General features: G+C 40.8%; 3 protein-coding genes across 7 annotated transcripts in view; 2 read left to right on the top strand and 1 right to left on the bottom strand.

Annotated features, from left to right (window-relative positions):
* zmp:0000001267 (b(0,+)-type amino acid transporter 1) overlaps positions 1-8,534 on the top strand; it is a 9,192-nt gene extending 658 nt beyond the window's left edge. The window contains exons 2-9 of the mRNA XM_046063367.1: positions 2,525-2,535; positions 3,028-3,742; positions 4,674-5,417; positions 6,718-6,851; positions 7,610-7,739; positions 7,838-7,962; positions 8,082-8,169; positions 8,277-8,534. Coding sequence (XP_045919323.1) covers positions 2,525-2,535; positions 3,028-3,742; positions 4,674-5,417; positions 6,718-6,851; positions 7,610-7,739; positions 7,838-7,962; positions 8,082-8,169; positions 8,277-8,507 — 2,178 coding nt within the window. The 3' untranslated portion in view covers positions 8,508-8,534. The remainder of the gene's footprint in view (positions 1-2,524; positions 2,536-3,027; positions 3,743-4,673; positions 5,418-6,717; positions 6,852-7,609; positions 7,740-7,837; positions 7,963-8,081; positions 8,170-8,276) is intronic.
* A 1,456-nt stretch (positions 8,535-9,990) lies between these two features.
* On the bottom strand, positions 9,991-14,460 carry adprs (ADP-ribosylserine hydrolase). Its single transcript, XM_046062917.1, has 6 exons — positions 13,862-14,460; positions 13,171-13,267; positions 12,816-13,023; positions 11,781-11,968; positions 11,464-11,564; positions 9,991-10,858 (listed from the first exon to the last, which is right to left on the bottom strand). Exons 1-6 carry the CDS (start codon positions 14,046-14,048, stop codon positions 10,467-10,469), a joined length of 1,173 nt encoding a protein of 390 aa, XP_045918873.1. The 5' UTR covers positions 14,049-14,460; the 3' UTR covers positions 9,991-10,466.
* The window catches only part of si:ch211-266o15.1 (zinc finger MYM-type protein 4), a 28,260-nt gene continuing 21,475 nt past the window's right edge, over positions 13,951-20,735 (top strand). Inside the window, exons 1-2 of one of the 5 annotated variants that reach the window (XM_046062915.1) lie at positions 13,951-14,212; positions 17,476-18,064. In XM_046062915.1, coding sequence (XP_045918871.1) covers positions 17,512-18,064 — 553 coding nt within the window. In that variant the 5' untranslated portion in view covers positions 13,951-14,212; positions 17,476-17,511. Of the gene's footprint in view, positions 14,213-15,370; positions 15,564-15,590; positions 15,926-17,475; positions 18,065-20,735 lie in introns of those variants that run through there. The other 4 variants (XM_046062912.1, XM_046062914.1, XM_046062913.1 and 1 more) reach the window with 4 other exon arrangements.

Raw genomic sequence — 20,735 nt, 5'->3', positions numbered from 1 at the left:
TGTTTTGGCAAAATAGAATAGAAATGCTTATTGGTATAACAAACATGTCAAAACTTGGTGTTCAGCGTTATGAATATAAAACAATGATTTTGTTCGAAATGATTGGTCGCCAGTGTGTTGTTGCCTAACTAAGCCATGGGGATTCAGTTTGTCCACAACAACCCTTGCAAAAAGGATAAGTCAGCTTCAAGTGTGGTAGGTACTTGGTAGCTAAGCAGTAATTAGAGGCCTACACTAAGGAGCAGTTATCAAAAATTGGTGAGTGTTTTGTGATTGTTATCTAAAGATTGATGCAAAACAGTATTTTCTATGTTTGACAAGAATGCCTGGTTGAGCTGGACATAGTTGACTTGTAAGGGTGACCATCCTGTTGAGCACGTTGCCCTCACTGGTTTAGCCTGCTGAGACAGCTGGCACTTGTACTTCTGTGGTTTCTTTTGAGGTTACGTTGGAAATGTAATAGGTACCCTACCCTTTTTCAAAAGACAGCAGGGAAAGTGGTGGCCTTCATATTTGTCTTCAGCTTCATCATTGTTTTGAGGCCTGTCAGTGCAGCAGGAGTTGCCCTGAGTTTTGCTGAATATGTAGTGACCCGCTTTTTACAACAGCTGCACCGCTCCACAGCTGGTTGCAGGAGCTATCATCAAAACAGTATCACAAATGAGAGTGTCCTCCAGCCCACTTGATGTAATACCTACAAAGTTTTTACTGAAAGTAATGGATTCTGTTGGGCCCCATTTGATCTCTGTTTTTAACAGCTCCCTATCTACTGTTTGTGTCCCTGATTATTTTAATACGGCTTGCGCGAACCTTTCTTTCTAGAAAGAATTGTGTCCAAACAGCTGCTCACTGTACTGGAAAATAACAAAAAATTTGAAAAGTTTCAATCTGGTTTCAGGAAGTACCACAGCACTGAGACTGCCCTGCTTAAAGTCACCACTGACCTTTTAATGTCTGCTGATGTAGGCATGTGCTCAGTCCTGGTACTCCTGGACCTTAGCGCTGCTTTTGACACCAGTGATCACAACATCATGTTAGACAGACGGAGGTACTCTGGTATTGCCCTAGAATGGTTTTCATCCTACCTGTCAAATAGGAAGTTTTGCGTGTCTGTAAACAACTATGTCTCTTCGTTCTGTCCACTTAAATATGCTGTGCCTCAGGGGTCGGTCTTAGGACCCATTTTGTTTTCATTGAATCTGCTTCCCCTTGGACATATTATCCATAAACATGGCATTTCTTTTCATATTTATGCTGATGACACACAAATATACTTGACCGTCAGATCCACAGACCCTGGAATGTTGAGTTCACTTAACAACTGCCTTTGTGAAGTTAAAAAATGGATGTCAAATAATTTCCTCCAACTGAACTCAGACAAAACAGAAATCCTGGTCATCGGGTCTCAGCAGATGGCAAATCAAATACTGCCATCTGCTGGTTCCCTAGTAAATCACATTAAGCCTGTGGCAAAGAACCTTGGTGTTTGGTTTGATAGTAATTTAAATTTTGAGTAGCACACCACAAAGCTTGTTCAATCATGTTTTTATCAACTTAGAAACATATCAAAAATTCGATCTATGTTAACTTTTAAGGACACCGAGACCATTTTACACGCCTTCATCTCATCACGCCTGGATTATTGCAACAGCCATTTCACCTGTTTAACCCAAAAATCTATTGATCGACTCCAGACTGTCCAGAACTCAGCTGCCAGGCATTAAACCAGAACAAAGAAATATGACCACATTACTCCTATTTTAGCTTCATTACACTGGCTCCCGGTATGTTTTAGAATTGACTTTAAAATTCTATAGATTATGTTTAAAGCTCTTCATGGCCTCTCGCCTTGTTATATTTCTGAACTTTTAGTCCCATACACACCAGCACGTACCTTGAGATCCTCGGGCAGAGGTCTGCTATCTGTTCCAGAGTCTCGACTGAAAACTAAAAAGGGACAAAGCGTTTGCTGTCAGGGCCCCGAGGCTCTGGAACAGCCTGCCCGAGGAAATCAGGTCGGCTGAGTCAGTGAACTCTTTTAAGTCCCTTCTTAAAACATACTTTTATAGGAGAGCCTTTCCCAATCTTATTTGACTTTATTTTATCCCTTTTATTTTATTGTATTTTACTAATTTTATATTTATCTTAAACGTGTATTTTAGTCTTTTCATGTTTTCAATGTTTTTATCTTGTATTGTTTTTGTATTATTGTCTCTTGGGTATTATTGTCTTTACACTTGTTAAAGCACTTTGTAACTTGTTTTTGAAAAGTGCTCTACAAATAAAGATTATTATTATTATTAGACTTAGATTATTGTCTGAACGTCCGCTAGGCCACTGCCATCAAGGTGGTTTCCATGGTAGTCAAGGAGCTGGCACTGGCAGTGATCATATTGGGAGATGTTAAAGAGGGAAATTTAACCGTATAAGGCGTGTGTTGATATACTCAGAGCTCCTGCTGAGCACCTCTGTGTTTTACCCAAGAATGAGAGGTCACTTCTCTTTAATTGTGTCTTGTGAATAGGATGGCTCTCTGTGAGTTTCTGGGTGAAATCCTGGAGAGGGCGCCATTAAGATACTTCATAGTTCTGCTGGGGAATTAATTAATACAAACTGCCTGCTTTATCTCAGCCCGAGTTGTGCTTTGTGTTTAAAATTCAGTTTTAGTCATGGTTTGGTAATAACAACCACCATGTTCAAGTATAAGTTAGTTCATGTACCTCTACCAGAACATCTTAGACCAAAGATTGACTTTGTATTCGTATCAGATCATCTGCAGCAGAAGCCTATTCTTTGGATACTCAGGTGAACCGAGGAGCACAGAACTTATGTTTTGCTGTGAAAGGTGAAATGTGTAATTTTCCATTGAGAGCATGAAGAAAGTCGGAATCAGACAGCCATGCCACACCTTAGTTTATAGCTTAAACCTTGAAGAGTAACTTCACCTCCTATTTTACACATAGCTATAACATTACTCAACAGTTAGCAGTTAAGTTACAGCGAGTTCTGTGAATTTCTTTGAGGAAGCAACGGCTCTCAAACAATGGAGAGTGACAAAGAGAGACTCAATCTGAAGAGGGAAGTGGGGATTATAGGAGCCGTGTCATTCATTGCTGGCACCATGATGGGATCCGGGATCTTCATATCACCCCAGTATGTGTTATCGACTATTGGAAGCCCCGGGGCCAGCCTTATTATATGGGCTTGTTGTGGGTTGATAGCCATGCTGGGGGGACTCTGCTATGCTGAACTGGGCACAGTCATTCCAGAGTCTGGAGGAGAGTATGTCTACATTCTGCGCACAGCAGGGAAAGTGGTGGCCTTCATGTTTGTCTTCAGCTTCATTATTGTCATGAGGCCTGCTAGTGCTACGGGAATTGCTCTGAGCTTTGCTGAATATGCCGTGGCCCCCTTTTACAACAGCTGCACTCCTCCACAACTGGTGGTGAAGACCGTGGCTGCAGCAGCTATCGTGGTGCTGGCCATAGTTAACTGTCTGAGCGCCCGCTTGGCCACTTCCATCCAGGTGGTTTCCATGGTAGTCAAATTACTGGCACTGGCAGTGATCATACTGGGAGGTGTTGTGATGCTTATCCAGGGACATACTGAGGACTCTGATTACTCTTTTGAGGGAACACATGCTGGTGTCAGCTCCATCGGCATTGCTTTCTATCAGGGCTTGTGGTCCTATGATGGCTGGAACACTTTGAATTATCTAACTGAAGAGCTGAAACATCCAGAAGTAAGAGTTTCACTGTTTACTATTCATAAATTGTAACTAAATAAATAAATAAAAATAAAATGATGATGATATACTTATTCAATCAACTATGCAATCTACTCAGACTTTACATTTACAAGATTATACGTTAAGATTCAGATGCCTTTATTATCATTGCACAGAGTACAATGAAATTGAGTGCAATCCTGTTGGTGCATTCCCACAAATGTATATATACACATGGTACAGTTGAAATGTATAGAGTGAAATTTGAGTTTTGTAACTCCCTTCAGCTACATAGCAGACAATATACACTAATAAAGAATCAATTATGAAAATTGGTAAACAGAAACAAACTATCATCACTGGAGCAGTGCTGAGAATGAATTAGAGTTTAAGAGTCTGATGGCTTGGGGGGAAAAGCTGCTCTGCAGTCTGGTGGTGTGACAGCTGAAACATCTGTATCTCTTCCCAGAATATCTGTGTTCGATGAATGTTACTGTAGGTATTAAAGTGTTGATAGTCACACAGTACCCAAACAGTGTCGGTGTTTGGCACTGTTCATACATCTTTTTGTCATTCATTGTTTATTGATTTTGTCAGACAATCAATCACTTATTGACCAAAACATGAAATTCACATTACCCAGAAACACCTACACATACACCTGTCATTAAGCTCATACACCTGATAATGTTTATAATCATCAACCTGTTATCTCAGTGTTGACAAGTTACACAAATAAACAAGGCTTGACAATAAATTACACAGTGAGTGGTAGTGTTGAGGTTATTGCATGAATTTAACCTTGGCAGGTTAAGATAAGAGTATAATACAGAGATAGATCTCCTGTATAATCATTTACAACCACAGTGGAGTTAGTAGGCTATTACATTCAAGTAACTTATGTTGGACAGTTTTACTGTCTACTCCGCAAAGTGAACAACTGCAGCATCTTCATCCTACACTCTCTGTGACCATGGCAGACAAAGAACCTGAAGCCCTGAAAATGAAGCGGGAAATTGGGTTGATTGGCGGTGTAGCACTAGTTTCCGGAACTATGATCGGATCCGGTATATTCATGTCCCCACAGTTTGTACTGGCCTACGCTGGAAGCCCTGGAGCAAGTCTGGTGATCTGGGCTCTCTCAGGAGTTGTATCTATGTTTGCAGCGTTGTCCTATACCGAGCTTGGGACAGTCATTTGTGAATCTGGTGGAGATTTCATCTACATACTGAGGATCTATGGTTCATGTCCTGCTTTCTTTGCAGCAGTCACCTTTATCCTGGTTGTCAAGCCATTTGGCATAGCAGCAATGGCAATTAGCATCGCAGAGTATGTTATAGCACCCTTTTACACTGACTGCCATCCTCCTCAACTGGTAGTGAAGTGTGCTGCAGCTGTGGCTATACTGGTTGTTGCCACAGTTAATATCTTAAATGTCCGGATTGCCATTAGAATCCAAGTGGTCTTCTTGGTGGCCAAGGTGCTGACGTTGACATTAATCATAATTGGGGGGATAGTGGAGCTCACACATAGCACCAGTGTCATTGTGGAAAATCTGAAAGTCGAGAATGCATTTAAAGGCACTCAGTACTCTTTGAGCACTCTAGGAATGTCTTTTTATCAAGGACTCTGGTCTTACGCTGGCTGGTACAACTTGAACTATGTCACTGAGGAGCTGAAAAGACCAGAGGTGAGACTGTAAGATGCTGTGTGCTTAGCTGAGTAATTAATAGTATTGTAGTTTTATTTTAACTACAGCAGTCCCTCAAGTCACCAAAGAGATTATGCTCTGTTAAAGATTATGCAGGACAAATGTCTTGATGTTAAACTGGGTGGTGGCGTGGCTATATTGTAAAACCTATGCTAAATAGTGTTATTTTACAACACCTCTTTTTCATAGGTTTGAATGCTTATACCAAAACCCATTCACCAATCTTGTGACCGTGTATAGACCAGTGATCAAACTGCCAGAGGTGTCCGTGCTAAGTTAAAAGGAAGGTCAAGGTGTGATTGTAAGAAAGTAAAATGTTTATTACTGTGATTGTAGTCTTATCTAACTGCGACAAAGGTGTGTGCCAGCCAAGGACATGATGTGCATGTGTGCAGTGGATATAAAATATAAAAAAATAGCAACAAGCTGCAGTTGAATGGATTTTGCTTATGGATCAACATGCCGTGGTGTGCCATCTGATTTGTGGTTAGATGTGATGACAATGTGAACTTTGGTGTGTGTGTGTAAATCATTTTTGAGTTATTGACAATGGTTAAACACTTACTGTTCATGGCAGTTCAAACAGATTCACCAGCTTCACCTGAATGCTTAAAACATTTTTTACCAAAATGTTTTAAATCACTTTTCAAATCACAATCTTAATCTTTTTTAATATTGACATAATTGTTCTTTAGTTTAATTAATTGTCATTTAACTAACTCAAGATAGTTTGACGCTCAATATAAAAGGTAGTGTTACTCCAGGAACTGTGGTATGATATGATATAGTGTGTAATACATTTACTTCATAGCTGACTGATTCTGAATATTTAATTTTGAGCTTGGAAGATGGTTGATTCTTTGATTTAATCATTATTATATTCAAGTATATATTTTGTTTTTTCACTCTAACAACTTTGTTACTTTGCATAGCAACCATTCAAGGTTAATTTCTTCTACGTGACGATACTCTGTGGAGGGCATGGGCTAGCTTATCACTAGAGCGCGTGCCCCATGTAAATAGGTTGAGTGCCAAAATTTGGTTTTGTTGGGAAAGCATTAAAAACAGTGTCAGTACATGTTTTCAACCTGTAAGTGTAGTTCAGCTCCATGTTTACAGCACTTCATGCATAGGATTGTGAGTTTTTTATCATTTCATTCTACTTTGGAGTCTAACTCCTGGCTCAATCCATTATTCCAGCTTCAATATTACTATCTGTCATGCAAGCTTGTATGTACTGACCAGAACATAAAAAATGGCGTTGCCTTTTTTCTTCCAGGTGAATCTTCCTAGGGCGGTTGTGATAGCCATTTCTCTGGTGACTGGCTTATATGTGCTGGTGAATGTGAGCTACCTGACAGTAATGACGCCTAAAGAGCTCATGTCCTCCAGCGCAGTAGCAGTAACCTGGGGGTAAGACAGCACCTCATGTTGATATCACAGATTCAGGCAGACAGGTCCAGACTGATAGTTTGACTTGTATTTTCTGTTGTTAAAATTGCTATTTTTTAAAAGCGGAATTTAAAAGACTACTACACCGATTTAGCATTGCACTACTATGACATTGTTGGACTCACAATGGTCAGCTTTTAAGTATACAAATTGATGCCGATATATTATTTTACACATTCTTCTTTCATGTCCAAACATGGTGCCTACATTACCAACGATGCAACTTGACCAGCAACATTTCAGTTGGAGATTCAGGTGTGATGTGCTAGTAGTGACTAATGTATCCTCGAGCACAGCTGCAGGAGTGGGCTACAAAGGTCTGGTAACCTTGTGTCTTTCTACCTCCACACCCCTAAATTGTTTTCATTTTCAAACTTGCAGCCCAACCAATGCTGGCAGGCAATTTATCAGACTTCACACAGCTCCCTCTGGAGCCACAAAATGCTTCATACAACTTCTTGCAGTAGCACTTTCTGACATCTGTAAACAGACTTAGATGTGTCAAATTGGTGGAGCTCCACTTTAATCTGATGAGACATTTTAATTATCTCTGAATTACTATACTTGATGAATGATACACGAACACAGTTAACTAGAAAAGGAAGTCGGAAAGTCTGAGAAGGTTTAGAAATCACTAATAACCTATTAAACACTTCTCCCTGTAGCAGGTGGCTTTTGAAAGTTGCAGCTCTTGTTATAATTTCATTTCTTTTCCACAGGAATAAGGTGTTAGGAAGCTGGGGCTGGATCATGTCTGTGGCTGCGGCATTGTCTGCTTTTGGTTCACTGAACGGGACATTCTTCAGTGGTGGCCGTGTATGTTTTGTTGCTGCCAGGGAAGGACACATGGTGAGAATCTCACTGCCTTATAAATATACATTAGATTGTTCAATATAAGATGGTTGTCTTGTCACAGAATTTGACCTAGACTTGTGTTTGTTTTGTAGCCAGATATTCTGGCCATGGCTCACATCCACAGACTGACTCCATCTCCAGCCTTGATCTTCACCACTGTTGTGTCTCTGGTGGTGCTTATCCCTGGAGACTTCCAGAGTATTGTCAACTTCTTCAGGTGAAAGCTGGGTCTGCTTTGCATGTAATTAATTGTTGACATTTCGACTTTATTACCTGGATGAAGAATGTTCGAGCTGTTTGTATTTGCCTGACATTCCTCTTGATTGCTGTTGTCAGTTTCACTGCCTGGTTTTTCTATGCCATCACCTTGTCTGGACTTCTCTATCTCAAGATTAAGAAGCCAGAGCTGCCAAGGCCGTACAGGGTCAGTGTTACACACATCTCAAAACAACAACATCAGAAACTAAGATTAGTTGTTTTTTTAACACAGAATGAAAATCAACTCATGCCTGTTTCCTCCTCTCTCCACAGGTTCCCATTATACTCCCCATACTGGTCCTCATTGCAGCAGTATTTCTTGTTCTGGCACCCATCATAGATGATCCTCAGATTGAATACCTCTATGTGACTTTATTTATCCTCAGTGGAGCTATAGTCTACATACCATTCATCCATTACAAGCTCTGCCCAGGACTGTTAACCAAGTTAACAGTGTTCCTGCAGCTATTCTTAGAGGTCGCCCCAGCAGAGAAGAACCTGTGATTTGGGCAGAAAAATCCAGAAAAATTATGTGTTTTTCCAGTTTTATTGCTCGTGCTTTTTAACTACATCAGTTTTTGCATTGATACTTGTAAAACGCTGCAGCTTACATTCACTAGCCCCTTAGGATTACCTCCCATTTCCATATATTACTTTGCACACACAAATTTAATATTCAGGAGGGTGCAGGATACCACAATCTGCCTATAAAAAAGTTCAAAAAGCATTAATATGTTGGGTTATACGTTAGATTTTTCTTGAATTTATTGAATTTTAGCAATCTAAAATGTTTTGTCTTTTTGCACAGATGTATTTAGCACTGTTTTTTTTTTTGCTGACATTCATAGATTCATAGTCAATTTAGAGAATCTGTACTTATTGTATAAGTTGTTATTTAGTAGTGAGGAAATTTCACGAATGGACTTATTGCACAGGTAGCAATTTATCACAGTACCACGCTTGGATTCACTGAGCTCATGAGAGCGACCCATTCTTTCATGTGTGTAGAAGCAGTCTGCATACCTAGGTGCTTGATTTTATACACCTGTGGCCATGGAAGTGATTGCAACACGTGAATTCAATGATTCAGAGGGGTGTCCTACATCTTTTGGCAAAATAGTGTATATTCTGGAGAAAGTTCTTGCTTCCGAAAATGGTGTCACCCTGAGAATTAAAGGTCCAGTGTGTATAATTTAGGAGGACCTATTGAGACAAATGCAATATGATATGTTTTCAGTGGTGTATAAAGATAATGAACAGTTGTGTTTTTATTACCTTTAGAATAAGCCATTTCTGTCTATACACACAACTGGCCTCTACATGGACATTGCCATGTTGCTTCATCATATTTCTACAGTAGATCAAATGGACAAATGCTCTACAGAGCATGTTCCGTCACCATGATGAATTTGCACAGGAAGGCGTGAGTGTTGACAGAGCAGTTGGTTTCAATTCACAAACCTCACCACTGGTTGCCACTAAAACTTGAGACTGAACCTTTAATTGTAATTATTTTGGTGATGAATTTTCCATTCCATTCACCATCTGTTCAAAATTTAAATTTGTCCAATGTTAGGGTTTATGACCAAATACCTGCAAAACTAATTAAATTTCCATCAGCATCAGCTGTACTTTGTCTTTAGTGCTGATTAGCAGTTGTTAGAATGCTAATACAGAAAACTGAGATGGTGAACACTGTTATACCAGCTAACCGTTAGCCAATTAGCATTATCACTGTAAACATGTTCGCATGTTGACTTTAGCATTTAGCTCTATGCACTGCTTTGACTACGTACCATGCTAGTACAGCCTCACAGACTGGCTAGCGTGACTGTACACTTGTTGTTTTCTAATTCTAGCAGTCAGTAAGTTAGGAGTTCATCTGGGTTGCAAGATTAGAAATAAGACATCTCGATGGAGATGACCTACCTGGAACAAATAAGCTTTTAGGGTCTTAAATTCAAAATAAACACTCATACAGATTATGTGAATTAAAAAAAAAAAAGTTTATTAAATAATTGTTATCTGCCAAAGGGATAAAACAAGACATGGCCAAATTCATAGTGCAACTTTCACATGACAAAAGATTGTTCAACACAAAACAGGAAAGAGCAGGGAAGGGAGAGGTGTGTATATACAATGCACCGCATACGCATTTATCTGGTGACACTTTTTGTTTTTTTCAGCATCACTATTCCCTTACCTAACAAATTGCTAAGTAATTTTGCCTCTTTTTTTTGTGCTAGCTTGGGCGTCTCCATACCTGCTGATCCAATGAGGAAGAGGAAAGGAAATGTGCTGTTTTGACAAGTAAAATAATGTTGCAACGTGGACACACCTTCCCCTTAATCACATGTTCTCAGTTAACCAACACAGTCCAAAAACAAAAAGGCCTTTTTTGTATAATTTGTGTGTGTGTGTGTGTGTTTTCAAGAGTCCTTTTGCCTAACTCCAGTTGAAAAATCACTGAGATCCAGTTTTCTTTTCTGTGCCGTTAGAAGTGTTTGACGGGCTTTCAGATGGGTCTTTGCAGCTCTGCTCCCCTGTCCCACTCCCGCCTCCTTGTGATGACTGGTGGTACAGCATGTGAAGTCGCTTTGCGTTTATGTCTGCATCCTCTGCCCCCTCGCAGCACTTTATCCACGACTGGGGAATAGTCTCGATGCCATAGTGGGCCCCAGCGATAGCCCCAGCCATGCAGGCTATGGTGTCCGTGTCCCCTCCAAGGGCCAGGCTGTATGCTATTGTTCTCTCCAGGCCGCCGTACTTCTCTGGGAGGCAATCCCGGGGCTGCAGGCAGTGGAGGACGCAGAAGATGGCAGTGGGGACTGAGTGGAGTGCCGCAATGCCGTTACCTGGAAGGAAAAACAAGAAATGATGAGTGATAAGAAAAACAAGTCAGAAAAACCAACTGGAGTGGAAACTGGCAGATTAGAATATGAGCTGCTCTGAAGGCAAAAATGTTAAATAAACTCTGCAGGGTTAAGTGAGGCTGCAATGCAGATGACAGTACCATCACCGCTTATTAAAATAATCCATTTACTCTGTCCAAATAAAAATTAAAGCTAAAGTCTTTAAAAACACAAATAAATCGACAACTTTTTTTAATAATCCAATATTCGTTTCAGGTTGTCTTCTTTGATAGTAGACTGAATATCTTTGGGGTTTTGGACTGTTGGTTGGACAAAACAATGAATCTGAACAAGTCAACTTGAGCTCTGGGAAACTGTGATAGCCATTTTTCATTATTTCCAAGCATTATATAGACCAAACAATGAATCAATGATAAAAATTGTTGACTATTGGCTTACAGTCCTAGATAGTAAAAATAAAAAATAGAGTATATATAGAAATATTGGTGTTGAAAAATGGCAATGGAGGGACAGAAAAGGATGGATGGATGATTAAAAGCCTTGTAAAAAGATAAAGAAGATAAAGTCAAAGATTAAGAGATACTGACCCAGTTCAGAAATGACCTCCTCTATGCTGACCTTGCTTCTGTCCATCAGATCTCTAACTCTGTGGAGGCGCTCACAGAATGGCTTCTCTGCTTCTTTTAGGCTGGACAGAAACACCATGTTAAAGGAAGACTGACAAAATAACACCCCATGTAAAGCCTGCAAGGCGCATTTCACACCTTTTGTTTTATCTTCATTAAATGTTCTTTGTTTCCGGACAATGAACCCAAAAAAATCAATGACATTTCAGACCACCTCAGACAGACAGGACTAGTGAACTGTGCTACAGCAGCTGTAGAGGAAGCTTTGTAGTACTCACATTCTGGCATCATTGCGCGCCGCCTCGTTGTCCTCCACTTCCTCCATCTCTGTGATTAGCTTGCCAATGAACTGCTGAGGCAGGTCTAGCGCCCCTTGCAGGGAGAGGTGCACAGCTATCGCCTGCAGCACTGCCCCGTTATAACCCAGAGAGCAGGAGTGGGTCAGCATGGCACCCTGACAAGCAAACTGGAGAGAAAAAAAGAACAAAATCTAAACAACTCTTCAGCAACAAGTCAGTGCACCTTGCAGTGCAATACACTGAATGTGATTGTAAACATGGTTTCAGCCTAATGCTTTACTAAACATTAACATTATTTTGTTCTGTTTCAGGCCGAAGAGATGATGTCATCTGCGAGTATATGTTCTTGTGAAAGTCTGGTGTTTTGAACAGCTAGACTTGTGTAATGTGTTACAGCCCAACGGTCACCGAGCTTGCCGAGCACCTAATCGGGCTAAAATTTGTGTAGTGTGAACTAGGCTTGAGGTTCTACCCACAAGACCATTTACTGCAGAGGTGAAGACTCAAGCCACATAACTTGAACTCAAATCTGACTTCCATCACTTAATTTATTTAAGCCTTTGACTTGAACTTGGCATAAAATGTTACTATCAATTTCAACTTCACTACAGTAAGTAGTAAATGTTTCAGACTTGACCTAGAGTTTTTCATTTAGACTCAAGACTTTACTTGAGACTTGCGTGTCAAATGGCAAGTTGGGACTCAGAGTTATAAATTAAACTTGCAATGGAATTTCCAATACATTTGTGTCTGACACCTGTGCTTACATCTCTTTGAACTTCTAATTATGCAGTGTGGAAAACAAATGAAGCCTACTCACTACAATTATAATAATTCATAGTAGTCACAAATAACACATTTCCAGAGGATGTGCAGGTGAAAGAGCAGAAACCAGAACCAGACACGGTACAGAATTACTGAAGTTTTAGATGTGGCAGTTCATAAAAAGTACATAGCTTCAACATAAATGTCACCTAGGATGTGGTTTTAGCCCAGAGGATGCCCACTGCTCACCCTTTTAACATCAGCCAGATCAGGGAAAGCCAATGCGAAGGGGGCCGCCCTCATGGCTCCCCCGTTCCCAAAGGAGCCTCGACCGTTAAACTGGTCCCTGGCTGGCTGGTACACATCACTGAGCTGAGGGGAGGACAGCTTCTTCAACACCTGGATCACTCCAGAGCCATAACCACGACCAGGAGATGCACTGTACTCCTTAGCAAACCTAGAGGGGTGAGACAGGGATTTCATTTGTGAGTGTGTGTGTGTAAGTTTTACCCTGGATTTATTTCAAAAGATCTTGGAGTTTTTTTATACACCATAATATACATAAACTCTACAGAGATGCTAGTCATGTCAGCGGTGTGCATACCTGCGAGCCATGTCCTGCTCATCAAAGCCAACACGGGTGAGTAGAGAGTGGACCACACAACGTGCCATTGCTGTATCATCACTGTACTCAAGGATACCTAAGACACACAGAAATACAAAAGCAAGAGCATCTTGCTTATCAGAATTATTAGTACCTCAGCTAGAAATTAACTATAAAGTGTTGTATACCATTAACTCCAGCTGTAATCTTTGTAGTCCTGAAGAAATCACTCATTCCTATGTTTTGTGATACGTCAAGTAAAATGTGTTGGCCATGTTTTCTTTAATGTGGTGAGGTGCAGCATGGATTTCTCATTTTTTAAATGTAATACTTAGTGTTTGTGGACACCACTTTGGGTTCTGGTTACCTATTGCTGATTGCCATTTCCTGTTATTATTATGAAGTTTTGTAATTTTCTTCATAGTGTTGATAACCCCCAGGTAACCCTTCATTGGCCCAAATTATTGCTCCAGTTTCATACCAGGTATCGGAGTAGTGGCAGGCTAGCATAACATGCCCAGTCCTACTGAGTAAGTCAGACTTTTCAAGCTCTGCAGGACAATTACAGTACAGTAGGTTGGGGATTAGTGAAGAGCCATCTCTCTTCCACTGCCATCAAAACCACCCTGTAATCTGGTATTTAATTATCTGGTCTGGTATGAAATCGCACCCTTTCAATGGTTTCACTAACCATTTCCTTTGGTCTCGTCGTCCAGGCTGTTCAGATGCTGCAGCACACTCTCCATGGGAACCTCCTCCGCTCCTTCAAACTCTCCGCCGACGCAGTCTCCCAGCACAGCCGCGACCAGCGATCCCCTGAACCGGGACAAAGAAGCCGGGCCCCCCGCTGCCACCGCTCTCGCTGCCGTCATAGCCATTCATCCGCCGGTGACGACGCTTCAGCCTTTACTGAGAAAACACTCGGCTGTCCCGTTAACAAGACCGTCAGACTGGCAAGCGACCACAACAACAACCAGCGTCAACTCACTGTTCCTCTCTGCTTCCTGAAAACGTCTCGATGTCTGTTTGACCCCGCTGAAAGGTTCGAGTCGGCGCACATAGAAATGCATTCATATAGACTGAGCTTTCATTAGAAGACAGTCTGCAGTCTGTTGTGGTGTATCTGTTTCTACAGAAGGACATGCGCTACATGCCGAAGTGGACACATTAAATGCGACCCCACACGATGAAAAAAGGCCGCTGTCTGTGCCTAGTTGTTAAAGTTTGAAATACGAACTCAGTAGATTTGTCATGTACACTCTTTTGTTGTTTTTTTTCTCCATAGACCTCCCTCCTCTCGTGTAAGATTGTATTTTGCGCAGATACCGTCAGTTTTACGGTACAGCCATACATTTGTTAAGCTCGCCCTCTGCTGGACGGGAGCTCTGACCGTACTGGTCTCAGCCCTGATTTTGATTTAATATTAATGGATTAAATAGATAAAGGATGTAGAATAGTGGAACTGAGGGCAAATTACAGGACAATGTCTTCTTTCATTGTCGTCTTGACCTTTTTCTTAATCGCACCTTATGCAATATGTTCTAATAGTCCACAGAACTAACTAAGGCTGACTGACAAAGAATAAATGAATGTACATAAGTGCAGGCCTTTTCTAATTCTCTGCAATTAAAATGATGTCCAAAACTATATCTGGTCCACTGCAATCATCTGAACAACCAAATTGCATTTACCTTCAAAATGGAAGTATTAGGTCTGTGTTTTGGCATACAATATATGGGCTATGACACTTTGCAGGTTGTATTTTACAAAACTTTGCATTCAGACTGTCTCTGACATACAGTCAGAGATATACTATGCCTCCCTTGAATGGCCACAGACTGTAATGATGTTTCAGCTGATGATAGCCGCACAAACAAATCACATTTGCAGAAAAACCTGAATAATATTCTATATTGAAAGGTCATTCTTATACTGTTTAGTTTTGTACTGTCAGTTAAAGTATGGTATTAATTCAAACCAGTTATATTGTGGGAAAAAGAAAATGGAGGATATGCATTTAATTTGCTCTGCGTCAAGCCGTGTAAATCACAGTGCAACCATAAACAACAAGTCACTGGCTGTCATTTATCTTCAGCCACAAAAGCAGTGTTTCACGATCCTGCCGTGCTGGGATTACCGTATTGACCCGAATATAAGGTTAGCACAGTGTATTTCTTTCCGGAAATTCCATTTGAAAAAGCGGGGTATGCCTGTGTCTGTGTACATTTGAGGACTACAAAAACAAATGCCATTACAAATTTACAACAGCAGACTACGCTTGTACAACACAATTATCAACTGGAGCCAGTTAACGTTTTCATCATAACCAACTAACGTTACCTACAGTGTCAGGTGAACGTCAAAAGATGGAGAAAAATCATACACAAAATACGGTAATGCTATATCTTCCCCGCCAAAGTATTTTTTCTTCGTCATCGTGGACGTCTTTAACGTTATATTAAATGGGCGATTTATATCTACAATTGTTTATCTTAAAAGGGAATATGTGGAAACATTAGGGGTTGCCTCTTGCACACAGTTGTTACAACCTAAGTTACCAAGTGTTAGCCGGTTAGCTTGTTTCTTAAGTCTACAGCATGGTTTACAGCAGCATCTTTTCAGTTGGTAATTAACGTTAGCTGCTTGCATTCATAACCTATAACCCTCAGAGGTGGGTGGGTGTTTGGAAGCGCGGCGTCTCCAGCCTAATTAAAACATGGCGGATTCGGAGGAATTTAGACTTAAACGATTGAAGGTAAGAATTAGATACATGCAATATGACTATAGCAACAATCAGACGGCAAGCTAAATTGATTAGCTGATCTATTTTTTTTGAGGGCTAGCTTCCGGTCGAGATGAGCATATTTAGCTAACGTTAGCTAGCTTAGCTTACAGCCCTGTAGCTTGCTGCTATTCATCTCTGATGCATGCCGTTACGCCGACTCCTTTTAACAGCCTGACAATTTGATAAGCAGCAAACGAACACATTCAACACAATACGACGCGGGTCTTATTGTGATCCATAACCGCCTAATTTAATCCACCTCACAGTGTGTGTTGCAGTTGACTGCTGGTCCCACAAAGCCCTTACATACAGAGGGCTGCTGCGAACAATAAAAAGTGGCGATTTGATTGAAGTTAAGTGTCCATGCGAGTCCATTAAATGTTGTGTCAACTCGAAGACTCCAGCAACTAGCGTTACTGCAGTGTCTTAATGATTGGTGTTTGTGTGTCTGTACAAGTTTACAAATATGCCAAAACGCCGAATTGAAATGGAGTTAATGGGACGCCCACTCCAAACAACTGGTCGGACAGCACGAGGCCTGTTACATTGGCTATTCTAATTTATAAGTCGTTGATAACATCAAATCTCGTAATGTTATCTCCTAAAAACATTGACATGAGGACGTTATATACTGTGAGGACAGGATGTTATTTTATGCGTTTGTGAGGACTGCTGTTCTTCATGTTAACCCAAACACTAAGATGTAAGCTCTTAACAGTAGAACGTGTGACAACACAACGAGCTAAACCTATACGTTATCCTCCATATCTTACCAACTTCAAATACACTGCCTACTTACAGTAGACTTTGGTGATCGTTGTGCTTGGTACTACTTGGTATTAGTGTTATTAGGTCTTTGGGAAAGTTGGCCTTTTAGTTACTTGTATTGAAAATGTGTTTGTTGCTGGAAGCAGACTGTTTACAGTACAGTAGGGCAACATGCTGGGTAGATCCATTTAGAACTGTAATGTCTATAGTGGATGAAGACAGACCTGCAATGTGTGAAGTAGCCATATTTTGTGGCAGGTATTTTGACATAAAAGCAAGAGCACATCTGTGTTTAATGACATTAACTGTGGCTGCATTCCTGTGGACGCAGGTGACCCATCTACAGGGGCCTGGTATAGTTGCATTGGCACGGCTTTTAATGGATAACAGCCATCATTTGTGTTATTAGTTCCGCCTGTGTTTTTCTTGCTATGCCAAGTTAAACGATAAAAAGATAAAGGTATATAAAGGCTATTCAATTTAAGTGATGTTACAAGGTTGTATATATACGGGGGCAGAACTGTAAACTGGATCCTATATGGGATCATTGAAAATCTGAGTGTGAAGACATCTATAGTTAGGGTTAAGTTTCACAGTAATTAAAATTGTGTTCCTCTTGACATTTAATAAGTGCTTAAAATCTCACAGTTTGACAGTAAGGAATAGAGGATTAAATTGGATTGTTCTCTGAATTATCAACATGAATTTGCCCCTTGAAATCCCTTTTCAACAAACCTTTTTCTCCCCCACAGCATGAGGAGCACCTGTCCAGAGTATTTGATGAAGTCATGGGGCTTGGGGACTTTGCTGACTCCTCCAGGGGCTCTGCCATCTCGTCCAAGAGCGGAGGACAGGACGAGACTAAGGAAGTAGATGAAACTTCAGGACAAGGGGAACAGCAACCAGTAGAAGAAGAGGATAGCAACGGCAGCAGACAAGAAGACAAGATGGATGAGGGGATGGGAGAGCCATCATTTCCTCGCATTTCCTCCCCTTCCTCTGACCGAGAAACCTCGTTTACCATGGGAACCAACAAAGGGGGAGGAGGAGGAAGTGGTGGGGCAGCATTTGATGATGCACTGGATGGCTTGCCTTCATTTGGGGCAGAGGAAGATGATGAAGACTGGCACTTTGCTCTGCCAATGGGCACCCTGGAGAATCTTAATGTGGATAAGGCAAACCGAAAAGGAAGCCAACCAGAAGTGGGGAACAGCGTAACTCCAGGTGATCCCTTTGCTTGTCAGCCCAGAGAGGACGAGGACGAGCAAGAGAGAGAAGGGAGCAGTGGGTCTGCTAACACCTCCCACTCCTCCCAGGACCACACACCTGACAACAGCCGAGGTAAAGCTGCATACACATGAGAATTTAGACAAATTTAATGGACAAGATTGATCATCAATGTGTCCAGTGTATTGTATCACAGTATCTTCATAGGACCCTGACACACCCGGACAATTGGTTTTTGGGCTCATTAAAGGGACACACTACCAATTTTACACATCAAGTTCATTCACAGAGAGTACTATTCAGACTGTGGAAACCGTTGTATAATTTCTTCTGTGGCTTCCTGAAGTCTGATTAAATAATCCTGGCAATGTCAAGGTGATGTCATCAGTAGGGATGGGGTTCGATACCCTGCCGGTTCTAAAAGGACTTGGTTCTAAAATTTCTCAAAACCCGAAAATCAATTAGGTCTGAGCTTATCAATACTGCTATCGAGACTATCGGGTCCTTTTAATGTAACGTTATGTTTCGAGCGTCAATTCTGATTTAACTTGAAACGTGATGGATAAGAAAACTAATGTTTTTTTAGTGATGGTACCGAAACACAGTATCAAACGGGCCCGGTATAGTTTATCATCAGGCTGCAGCCTCTGCTGTTCTCTGTCGGCTCCTACATAGACACACGTCCACACACACAGAGCGGCCAGCAGAGAGAGATGTCGCCACCTCGCGGTGGAGATGAAGGTAAATAACTCAAAACTTCCCGAGCTGCAGACAGCTATGCTCGTTACTGTAAGTATGTGAAATAAAACCTTCACGAGTAAAAAGACAATACTTTATCAATACACCTGTCTGTAAGGTACACATGTAGAAAGGGTTAATTTAATCCTCTTTGTCCTCAGTCTGTCATCCTGTATGTTTTATACAAGCGCAGCTAATGTTACAAACCAGCTAAATTGAAAGCTGTCTGACTGTAGCATAGACTGCCTTAGATTCACTATTATCTGAACAACACTTATTGTGAGCAAGTCTGACTTGTTCAGCTGGGGATTTGAACCCTGGAACTTCAGATCTCCAGATTAGGTGACTTACTGACTGAGCTACTGGTGAGAGGCTGTTTCCACACACCTTCTCACAAGTTGAGGTAGTGATGTCACATGTGCCAGACCTGGATAGTTTTGTCAGTTTGAACTTGGTGACAACAGTCAGGATGTTGGTTAGAAAATTCTTAGAAAAATCAAACATCATTCTGCTGGTTTTGGGTGTGTTGTTAATTATTTTGTTATAGTTATAGCAAGAGTGGAAGAATATCCCAGGACTGCTCAGCGAGACTTGTCAAGTTTGGTTACAATATCTTAAGCCAATTTTGATTTATGTAAAATTGTACGTAAATACACAAAAGCAAAAATGTATGGGAAAAAAACAGATTGGCATATCAAAATTCTTTTGAGAAAAGTGATTAAAAGTCACATAATTTGACATTTTTAGAGCAGAAGACCATTGGAGCAAAGATGCAGATTATTCCAGAGATTAAAATGATGAAAGAAGTTTGACTTTAAATGAAGCTGTTTTTGAGATAATAGCAAAAACGTAAAGTTGATTGTTATAGCGCCACCATGAGGTCTATGAGTGCCTTTTTTTTTTTTTTGCCTGAGTAGTGGGTGGAATTTGCAACCTAGGTGCCAATTTTGGTGAGTTTAGCAGTTTTTTCAGTAGAAAAAAGAAAGAAGAAGAATCAGAACAAAAAACAATAGGGCTCCAGCAGCTTCCCTGCTTGGATCCCTAATTAACGATCCCCATCCCTGGTCATCAGGGTTATTTGGGCTTGGGGACTACACGTTTTTCACAGAACGCTTATATACCAAATGGGGATGTTTCAAAGAAATGGGCATTTACCAAGCAGGGAAGGTCGAACAAATTACACTGTTGAGTTGCATTATGGGAAGTGTTGGGTATTTTGGGGGTTTGACTATACATGACTCTAAAAGTCAAGATATCTCTGCCTCTGATGCTTTGATTTTGACGACTCTTTTTCAAATGTGCCTAGTATTATATATTTTTTTATGGAATCCCCCTGTGGTAAATTCAGTTGGTTGGACATGATTTGGAAAGGCACACACCTGTCTATATAAGGTCCCACAGTTAATAATAATAATAATAATAATAATAATAATAATCCTTATTTGTAGAGCACTTTTCAAAAACAAGTTACAAAGTGCTTTAACAAGTGTAAAGAATAATACAAAAAAAAGATAAGAGCATGAAAATTTAATATAAAATTAGTAAAATACAATAAAAGGGATAAAATAAAGTCAAATAAGATCGGGAAAGGCTCTCCTATAAAATGTTTTAAGAAGGGACTTAAAAGAGTTCACTGACTCAGCCGACCTGATTTCCTCGGGCAGGCTGTTCCAGAGCCTCGGCGCCCTGACAGCAAACGCTCTGTCCCCTTTAGTTTTCAGTCGAGACTCTGGAACAGACAACAGACCTCTGCCCGAGGATCTCAAGGTACGTGCTGGTGCGTATGGGACTAAAAGGTCAGAAATATAACAAGGCGAGAGGCCATGAAGAGCTTTAAAAGTGATCAATAGAATTTTAAAGTCAATTCTAAAACATACTGGGAGCCAGTGTAATGAAGCTAAAATAGGAGTAATGTGGTCATATTTCTTTGTTCTGGTTAAAAGCCTGGCAGCTGAGTTCTGGACAGTCTGGAGTCGATCAATAGATTTTTGGGTTAAACAGGTGAAAAGGCTGTTGCAATAATCCAGGCGTGATGAGATGAAGGCGT

Source organism: Micropterus dolomieu, linkage group LG11, assembly GCF_021292245.1.
Source record: "Micropterus dolomieu isolate WLL.071019.BEF.003 ecotype Adirondacks linkage group LG11, ASM2129224v1, whole genome shotgun sequence".
Taxonomy (NCBI): Eukaryota; Metazoa; Chordata; class Actinopteri; order Centrarchiformes; family Centrarchidae; genus Micropterus; species Micropterus dolomieu.
The sequence above is the reverse complement of the archived record's forward strand: the minus strand, read 5'-3'. Positions and strand labels throughout refer to the sequence as shown.

Bases quoted from the DNA above. Each gene is read 5' to 3' on its own strand.
- adprs (XM_046062917.1), bottom strand. From the start codon at position 14,048: ATGGCTATGACGGCAGCGAGAGCGGTGGCAGCGGGGGGCCCGGCTTCT. The intron at 13,268-13,861 runs GTTAGTGAAACC...TGTGTGTCTTAG, and splicing joins CGACGAGACCAAAGGAAATG to GTATCCTTGAGTACAGTGAT. The intron at 10,859-11,463 runs GTCAGTATCTCT...TTTTCCTTCCAG, and splicing joins GGAGGTCATTTCTGAACTGG to GTAACGGCATTGCGGCACTC.